This window comes from Propithecus coquereli, unplaced genomic scaffold (genome assembly GCF_000956105.1).
Source record: "Propithecus coquereli isolate 6110/MARCELLA unplaced genomic scaffold, Pcoq_1.0 Scaffold46, whole genome shotgun sequence".
Lineage (NCBI taxonomy): Eukaryota > Metazoa > Chordata > Mammalia > Primates > Indriidae > Propithecus > Propithecus coquereli.
Window position 1 is genome coordinate 6,811,862 of NW_012150396.1, and position 10,441 is coordinate 6,822,302.

At 39.1% G+C, this 10,441-nt stretch overlaps 1 protein-coding gene across 1 annotated transcript in view; it reads right to left on the reverse strand.

The window, feature by feature from the left end:
• The window catches only part of GSTCD (glutathione S-transferase, C-terminal domain containing), a 103,410-nt gene that overhangs the window by 20,604 nt on the left and 72,365 nt on the right, over positions 1 to 10,441 (reverse strand). The window contains exon 4 of the mRNA XM_012655088.1: positions 687 to 768. Coding sequence (XP_012510542.1) covers positions 687 to 768 — 82 coding nt within the window. The remainder of the gene's footprint in view (positions 1 to 686; positions 769 to 10,441) is intronic.

Below are 10,441 nucleotides of genomic sequence, written 5' to 3' on the forward strand. Positions count from 1 at the left end.
AGTAAATATTTTGCAAGTTATCACTCACTTGTAAAAGGAAAATGGTTGGGTGCTTGGATACACATTAGACATCTTTGCTAAAGATTCTTTTGCTGTTTTGTTTTCAAAGCATTTCTTTGAGATATAGCATACCAACCATATTCTGTGGATTTTCAAAAAATTATAATTAAACAGGGAGACAAAAAAGCTAACACTGATGGTTTAGAGATTTAAAAACACACTTATTTGAAAGCTATAAAATCAAGAGAGCGAAAGCACGTTTCTTCAACAGAGATCAACGCGGTGTGCGCTACTCCTCCAGAGAAGGTGTGAGGTGACTGAACAGAGTGGCACTGGGGAGACCTTTGACAGATGACAGGGAAGGTGACAGCCACATAGTTTAACGTTTTCAAAAGCGGCCTGATTAACAGCACTAAGACAGGCGGATGAACGGTCATTTATCCTGCTTCGTAGGGCATGAAGCGGCGCTGAAGCCCGGGTTCCACCCCAGGGTAGCTGTGCTTTTCCTGCTTGGCACAGTCAATAAAGCGCCTACTATACGGCCAGTACTTTGTCTATTTCCTGAGCACACGTCTCAAAACGAGGAAGGCATGGTCCCTCTCCTCGAGGAGTTAACGGGGTATCTGAGAAGAAGGGGTGTGTGTAAATTACCTGCAAAGCTGTTGCCCTGAAGACAAAGCACTCACTGCTTGAGATGTCTGAGCCCGGGACTCGGGGCATTTCTGCAGAGTCGTCAGGGAGGAGCAGGAACGTACCAGATAGAGTAGGCTGGGGAAAGCATGCCAAGAACAGCATGGCACGTATTTTATATTATTTCACACAAAAGGTGTTCTTTCATGATACTTGTCGGTATCGTTTTTATTCTGGATAGAGCATATCCTCGAATTAGTTAAGATTATTCATAAAATTCTCTGGAGCACTGAACCCCAACTGATGCTCACTGCCATTAAGTGATTAAAAAATAAATAAATAAAATCGAATCGACTGAACTCATGGAATCATTTTGAACCCTGGTGTTCTAGATCAAGAAGTCTCTGGGGCTCCTTGTTGGATTCCCATTCTCACTCTCCTTCCCAGGCTCCTCTTTCTCTGACACACCCGGAAGTGCTGTGCCCATGAGGCTGTCTCTCTGTGCCACAGCTAATCACTGAGCGTGCTCTACCTGGGTATATGACTAAAGTCTCTGCCAAATCCACCCATTAAAATATCCCCTGCCTACTACTCCCTTGCTTTAGGACCTTAGGAACCCCACCCCCTTTCTTTACTCCAGGCTGGATTTAGAATATGTATTACCTTTGTAATAATTATAATTTTTTTTTAAAAGACCAAAGATAAAAAAGTTACTTTTCAAACTCTTTGTTATCACCCAAAATAACTAATCTTTTATACTATAAAGCCTATTATTGTTAACTAGTGAAACAATTTCTTATTATAAAATGATACCTAGACACAATTCATTGTAATAACTCACCCTAAAGAACCATTAGCTGAAATTGCTTCTGTCTCCCTGAAATAGATACAGATAATTTTTCCTGGATCTACATAAACTTGGGCCCAATTAAATGAAAAAAGTACTAGGAGGCTGATAGGTACATAACAGGCGCTCAATAAAATTTAATGAATGCATTTTCTCTGCAATTATGACTAACTGCATCTGAAGGCATTATGCTAATTTTTGCAGGTACTCAGTATGAAAACAAGTTAAATATCAGTGCGATGCCCGTGTTTGTTAAAATAGTGAAAGCAGTCAACCATAACACAGTGTCTTAAGTGGGGATGGAAAAGTTTCTAAAAACTTTTTGTGAGGGAAGAAGAAAGCAGCCATTTCAAGTTGTATGAACAGATTTCAAAAGTTAGAAAAGGAGGAAAAGAATTCCTAAAGAAATTCCCTAGAAGATACATGAAACTGGGCAGAAAGTTTGCACAGTAGGTTAGGGCAACTTGGATTCAAACTTTGAGACAACTTGTGGGAAATACTAAAAATTTAGAATCGTTCTTTCAATTTTACATTTTAAAAAGCCAGTTAGTTGCAGGCTAGCATCACCAATCCTTTTAGCCACACAGGCCTCAGAGCAACGATATTCTTGTAACCATGGATACGACTCATCTAATCCCACCCAGACATTCATATATCCCATGGCTCATCTACGAAACCAACAACAGTGGAACAGCATGAAGGCATCTTCACTCTTAGAACTTTGTTACATACTATCAGAGCACTCAATAACTATTAACTGAGAAGGCAGCAGAATTCACTGGAATTGATGATGTTAAAAGTGGCTCATTTATACTTGCTGGAATAATGACCTCATAAATACCATTCTCAATAAATCATCCAACAAACAAATCGATCAACCAAGTTGGCCTACATAGAACCGTTCTGTAAAATGTTAGGCACACAAAGATACATAACCCTTGGTTTCTGTCTCTGATGAACTTATATCTTGTTAAATTAGTACAGAACATTATATTTGAGCTTAGAAAATTTTATTAATCACGTTGTATATATTTTCAAAAGAAATTTTAACAGCCGTCACAAAAATCTATGTTTCATTAAAGCTTCTGAAATGACTGATAATACCTTCTGCTCATATGATGCTGTGCAATACAGTAAGCATTTGCATATTTGGTGCATCTAACCTCAGAACTGTTAGGCTGTCAGGGTGGAAATGAGAGCACTGAGCTCTAACGCAGTTGCTCAAACTTAGCACTCGCTCGAGGACACACAGCTGGTAAGTGGCAAAACTGGGACCCTAACAAAGCATTTCTCATTCCAGTCTCAGTCTTCTTCCCAATATCACGTTATTTCTTAAACAGATGACTTTGATTAAGTGTGACTTCAGAATTTCAATGTTGGTGCTTCTTTTATGTGTGAAAAGTTCAAAGAAATGAGGTGCTTTCTAGCAGGGAAATGAGGGATTTCCCTAGTAGTTACGTCTCGGGGAAAAATTTAATTCTTCAGAAACACTCACGAAATGCATTTAATTTCACTCTTTCCTCCAAATAAAACTTTCAGGAGCAGGGTTACCAGTAAAAAGGATAAATTTAAGTTTTGCATGTCGGTATTTTGGAATATATCAAGAAGGTATTAGAGGTCGGTCTTGTAAGTCACTCTGTTTAATGAATTTACCTACGAGTATCACCTTTTCCTGAGAGGGAGGCCACTTCCCCATCTTGGACTACAGCAAACTTTTTGATTTTACAGAATAGTGACATGGGGAGGTCTAGCAATCAGTTTGTTGCCAAATCGGATTACCCTGAAGGAAAGAAGTGAAAATAGATTAGGAAGATCTCTCATGTCTCAGTACTGCGGATGCTGACCGAAGACACCACGCACCTTTCCCCCTTCCGTATCTAACTCTGAAGCATCTTTTAAAAAGCTGATAACTAAAAACTGTTCAGGCAAGATGCTGGGTTGAAGGACAAAAGTTGAAGAAAGTATAGTTGCATTATTTACCAAGTCAGAGCTTCTGCTTTGTTTATACAAGATACAGTGAATAATGGAAATTTCAAAACCTTCTTATTCCTGCTATTGTTTTTCTCTAGGACGAATAAGAATACTAGAGCCCAGACTTCATTGAACACATATATTTTCATTTCATTCAAATACTACTTACACTGCACAAAGTAAACATTACTTTGTTCTGGTATTTTGGTTTTTCCTTTTTAAAAAAAAAAAAAACCTCTACAGTATCTTCCAAACTGCCCACAAGACCAAACTGAAATGTTTTCAGAACAAAAATTTAACTCTAGAAAATACTTTAGGTATTTATCTCTTCTCCCTCTTTTTCAGCCGCCTAACAATAGTAAGCTATTTTAATAGTTTTGTTAGCTTTTTGAGGCCATTTCAGTAATCTTCAGTTGGCTTCGAATTCGGTGTTTCACGGCAATTAGGTTAAATGGTATTCCAGTAGCCTGAAATGCTGAGTGCTAACTTTCCCAAAGTCAGGTGATTTTAAAAAATATCTTCTTTTGTGTGTAGCAGTCTAATTTCCACTACGATCTGACCTGCAGGTTTCCTTGTTTAGTTTTTTCATGTATTTCATTTTGTTTATAAAATGCAATGCTAAATATCCACAGTGACATAACCTCAGATTCTTTAATCGTGTTACTACTACATTGATGTATAGTACTCCCGTTGAGAGACGGCATCTATGAGTCTGAGCTGCGTGACTGCTGGACCTATAGAATACAGAGGCAAAAATGTGCCCTTTTCTGGAAGCTTCTACTTCCTGTCTTTTGAAGTGGTTGTTCTTGGAACACGGAGACATGCTTGGAGAGTCAAGCCTCCCTCCCTGATGCTGTATTGAGAACAGATAAGCTTCCTCACCAAGCCCTAATGAAACTGCACATTTGTGGATAAAATAAATAATTGTTTAAAGGCACTAAGCTTTGCAGTGGTTACTTATGCAGCAACAGAGCATCAGAAATGCATCCTGACAATGGCCTTGTAAAGACTATCATCATCGAATAGTGTTCGTTCGGGCAACTACCTAGACACGAAATGGTGCTGGATACTAGGGCAATAATCAAGATAGAGAATGGTTATTATACCCAACAGTTAATACTCCAAGATGGTGGTACTTATACAAGCTACGGAGGGACTATATAAACCTTAAAGGCAATCTCAAATTCCAGTCCTACTGTTCCTTTTCCCTTTCTAAGGGTCCTAAACCTTGTGGGCCTAATGGTAAAAAAATGTTGGGATCTCAGTAGCAAGGAATGGGGGAAGAAAAAGACTCTGGCCACACGGTCACTGCACGAGGGAGCTATGACCTGAATCTTGCTAGTCTCACTGCCGGGCCTGTGCTCCCAACTGCCATCCCAGGAATCACAAATCCTTATCAGTTACACATCTTGCATAGGGCCCAGATACACACAGTACTACCAATATGTCTCTTAAATAGCAGTGAAGCTTGCTGCCTTTTTAAGAAAAAAATAATAACTGTTTTCTACTTTAATATGCATTATGCTGCCTCCCCTCATAGGATATGTTTCATCTGTATTTCTGACACCAGAGAGATTTTCATCACTGTTAAACATCATTCTTTGGTATTTCGATAATATATTGAATTCTGATCTCAAAGTCAACATGAAACACATCATAAAATCTGTTTTTCAAGGAAATGTGTGGCGGGAGAGCTGGAGTTGAAAGCATATATCTATTAATAACTCTGATTTAATAAAAAAAAACTTATTCCAGACTTATCCTGGTGGTTATTGTGTGTCTGGGGCAAGTGCCTATTTTGGCCATGACCAAACTTCAGCAAACACTAATTCTCCTACGTCTTCACTGCTTAGGCTGTTAAGTGTAAAAGTAATGGCCAATAGCTGATTGAAAGCTAGAGTGGTGAGTATGTACAAGTTTGCATAGGCAAAGCCAACCAACCAGATGACCCAAGTAATCCCAGCATTTTTGATGTTTACTTGTTAAAGAAATACTTTCCAAATTCAAATGACCATTAAAAAGAATTTTCGGAAACTCAGAAGAACCTAGAAGTAAATTTGAATTAACCATAAAATACTAAGTTGAGATGGGTCAATGTTTCTTATTAGAAAGATGACTATTCACATTCTCTCTCTCTCTCTCTCTTGCCCCCGCTCCCCATCCCTTCGTCCCTCCGTCAGTTCTCTCATGGTTTGAAACTTCGTCTTCCACACCAGTGATACCCAAATCTACACGAAGTTTAGCTAACGATGCTCTTGAGAACTCTAGATCAGATCCAGATCTCATTTCCCATTGCATTCTTAATATTTCTGTCTGTGCCACTCAGAGATCTCAAATGAAACATGTCCAAAAACTGAACTCATTCATCTTCCATCACGAACCTGTTTCTTTTCTGGGATCCTTTCTGTTTGTTGGCGGCACCATCATCTACGCCCCCCCCAACCAGTGCCAGATCCTCGGTTCACGCTCTTATTACTTCTCACCTACACTGTTGCAACAGTCTCTAAGTAAGCACTCTGCCCTATACTCTCACCTTTTCACGCCCATGTTTTCTAAAATGCAAATGTGTTCGTGTTTAAAGTTTTTATTGGCTCCCCACTGCCGATGGGATAGATTTTTAACATAGAGACATCACTGTTTGGTCCAGCTCACTTCCTGTTGCTTCTTTACTCCCACGCTCTCACCGTTCTCTGGCCTGAGGGACCCAGCTATCCTCCAAGCACACCACGCTCTAGTACCTTTCTGTGGTGTTAAACATGCTGTTTGCCTCATCGTGAATACCACTATTTCAGAAATTCCAAACTGTGGAACACTAGTGTCTCAAGATATTAAGAGGAATGAGATATAAAGAGATATCGAGAGGAAAAAATAGTGAGTTCTACCACTAGGTAGATTTAGGAAATTAATATATTACCCAATTTTTTTGAGAATCACAATGTCTATTAGCATAGTAAAAGCTTGACAACCGAATGCTTTTACCATCTAATTCTCTTTAGGGATTATTTAGAAACTTGCTCTAGGAAACACTGCCTTTTTCCCACCTCTTTGCTTAAAGATGCTTATTCACTCTTTAAAATCCAGCTCCAGTGAATGCAGTGGGTGAACAACGACACAGACTAGATTCTTTAGACTCCCAACCCTTCCACCTCAGGACAACCTGTTTCCCAGGGACCTCCAGAAATTACTTAACATACAAAACTCAGTCACATGCCTGTTAAGCTCAAGCCACTGAAGCAACAATAAAAAGGAATGAAAGTCACCGAAATAATTTTTTCCTTGAAATTGGAGAGCCATAAAAGCTATGTTTAGAAGCTCGAATATATTAGTTATTATAATATTCCTTCTTGAATAACGACATGACATATCTCATGTAAACTTTTAAAATATTCTGAGAACATAAAGTCGTAAGTTCTGTTCACAAGTTAAAGTCGATGCACTGTTTAATCGCATATCAACAGCTCGTTGCTTACGACAACTCTTGAGCATAATGCTTAACATTGAACATTGCTGGATGCCCAGTAGAAAACACAATACGGGCACCTTACTGTCGTCCCTAGTATCTGTCGTCTGCACACCCACAGAACAGGCACGGGGATTTGCTCACTCCCTAAAACAGGGGTGCATATCCTGGTGACCTCCAAGAACTGCTAACACCAGACCTGAGCTCTTATATACTTCTTTCTATTATTTAAGTCCCATATGTATGTAATACAGAGAGAAACCAAATAAATAAAACAAAAAATACCAGGGAGATGGTGGCAAGTTAAACATTTTCCATCAGTTTCCAGTAGTTTAATTTTATAACATGTCATTGGTATTTACTTTAAACCCACAAAAAGAAGCCAGAACTCTCTCCCTTCGTCAGCCAATATAAAACAGTTAGACTTTCTAGAGGATTATATAGGACAGTAAAATAAATACTTTTGTACTGATGGCTTTTAAAATTCATAAATGGATGATTTAATAAAAGATCTTGTGCTTTTATTCGTAATAAAAGAAATAAGATTAGGTTAGCATCTGAGAATTTTGGTTGCCTTTTAAGGAATCATACCCAAACACTGAGAAACATACTGGGATTAGTAGTAAGAAGCTGCAAAACTATAAATAGCCCTTTAATTTATACAACCCCCAAAATACAATTTCTTTGCTAAAAGTATACTTTGAAGAATTTTAAACAATGTTTCAAGTGGAAAAAAGAACAGTTATAAAATTAAGACTTTCATTGGAAGTGGAAAAAAATACCCTCTTTCCTTTCCATCATTAATAGAAGAGTAAAAGGAATTCCAACAGTTAATTCAACAAATACTTACTAGGTGCCTACTATGCGCTAGGCTGTTCTGAGGGTTGGATACATAGCAGTCCTTGCTGCCGCGAGGCACACATTCCAGTGCGAGTGGACAGGTGATACACACAAAACAAATACACATACACTGTATCAAAGGCCAGGAAGAAAAATTAAAGGGAAGGGGGAGAAAGAGTAAGGAAGAGTAAACTTATTACCGACAGCATGATCCAAAAGAACCTCGCTCATAAGGTGACATTCGGGACTTGAATTAAGTGAGAGAATGAGGTATGTGGATTATCTGGGGGAGAGTTTTCCAGACAAAGGGAATAACAAGTATACATTAGTCTCCCCTTATCCGTGGGGAATATATTCTAAGACCACCCCCCTCCCCGGGGATGGCCGAAACCTCGGATCGTACCAAATCTGATTGCTGTTCTGTGGGTGTGCAGACGACAGATACTAGGGACGACAGTAAGGTGCTCGTATTGTGTTTTCTACTGGGCATCCAGCAATGTTCAACGTTAAGCATTAAGCTGTCAATCAGAACATGTTTCTGCTCAGGTCTTCCACCCACAAATTCAGTGCCTTTTCATCTCAACTAAGCACTTGTCACATACTGAGGCTCTAACTTTTGCAGTTTGAGGTATAACAACAAAACCAGCATGAATTCCTTTCTTCCCTTATTAAATCAAAAACTTGTACCTTTTCACTTTAAAGGATACATTCTATGGCTTCTCTTTGGCATATCTGAATTGCCAGTGTCACTGACCTTGTGCTTTATGACAATTATTAAGTAAGATAAGGGTTACCTGGATACAAGCGCTGCAATATGGCACAGTCTGGTCACTGAGATGGCTACTGAGTGACCAACGGGGGGTGGTATCTACAGTAGCCACGTGCTGGACAAAGGGAAGAGTCACGTCCCGGCTGGGATGGAGAGGGACGGCATGAGATTTCATCACGCTACTCAGAATGGCGTGCAATTTAAAGCTTATGCACTGTTCATTTACGGAATTTTCCACCTAGCATTTTCAGACTGCAGTCGACCGTGGGTAGCTAAACCACGAAAAGTGAGACCACGGATAGGAGGAGACTACTGTAGTTAGTGAATAGGAAACTGGCAGAAGAGAAGATCAAAGAAGTACACAGGGGCCGGAGAATGCAAAACTTTATAATCTGTGCAGAAACTTTGGATTTTATTTTGAATCAGACAGATTTGGGGTCATTATTCGACTTATATTTTTAAAAGGATCTCTACAGCCAAGCAAAAGTAGAAGGAGGGAATCTAACCAGGACATCACTACAACAGTCGAGGCTAGACATGGTAGTTGCTTAGACTAAGGATAGAGCAATGGAGAAGTGATTTGGTTTGGTATTAACATGTATTTTTAAAGCAAAGCTGATAGAATTTGCTGATGGATTGAGGTAGGTGGTAAAAGAAAACGGAGTCAAGAATGACTCCAGAGTCTTGAGCCTGAGCAACTAGAAGAAGTAAACTGCCACGTATTGAGTTGTAGCAGAGGTATGAGGACTAAGCCCTGAGGTTTTCCGATGTTTAGAGGTTTGGAAGCTGAAGAAGAACCGGGAAAGGAGACGGATGAGGAGTCATGCTATTGGTTTCTCAGAGGCAGACTAAAGAAAGCATTTCGAGAAGGGAATGACCAGCGTTGTCAAATGCAGCTGATCTACCAGACTTGGCCACTAGATGTAGGAAACAGAAGCCACTGGTGACCCTGGCAACAGCAGTTTCGCTAGAGTGACGGGGCCAGAAGCCTGATTATCATGGGTTCAAGAGAGAAGGAGAAAAACTAATAAAGGTACAAGGCATAATAAAAATAGGAAAATCACCATTTTGCAATGAGCATCGTAATAATTGATTTGGGTAAGAATCATTAATGGATGGTAAAACTATTGGTGAAAAACTACTGGAGAACGATACAGTTTCAAAGTGTCTCCCCTCAGGACTCTTTATTATTACAAAGGGAAACCAGCATCGCTACAATGAAGAAATCCACAGATACCATCTTAACCAAGGGATCAAAGTTAATATCGCACATAACGGGTCAAACTGGTATCACGTGTTCCCTGCTGTGGTTCACTCAAGGAATACAACAACAGTTCTGTAATATGCTGGCCAAAATGTTTAAGAGTCATTCTACTGCGGTCTTGATAATAGTTTAACTTTCATCTAATAGAGGAAATAGATATATCCGAATTGAGAACATTCTGCAAAATAATTGGTGCAGATTCTTTTTAAAATGTCAATGTTATAAATGAAAAAAAAAAATTTAAAGTCCAATGTCCTAAATTAAAGGAGACTTAAGATATATGACAACTAAAAGCAATGCATGATCTTTGATTAGGTATTGAATATTAAAAGAGAGTGAGAGCACTATTGGACAATCGGGAGAATTTGAATACTGGCAGTGTATCCCATCATAGTACTGTATTAGTGTTAAATTTCCTGCATGTGATCATTGGATTGGGGTGATACAAGACAACGCCCTTGTTCTTAGAAGACAAGTGTTTTGGGGTCAAGTGCCACAGTCTCTGAAGGTAACTCTCAAATGTTTCAGGAAAAATGTGTGTGTTAGAGAAGATAAGATAAAAATAGTAAAAGCTGGTGAATCTACATGAAAGCTATATAGGTATTCGTTGTACTACTTTTGCTACTTTTAAAAAATAGGTTTGCAATTTTTAACAAGAGA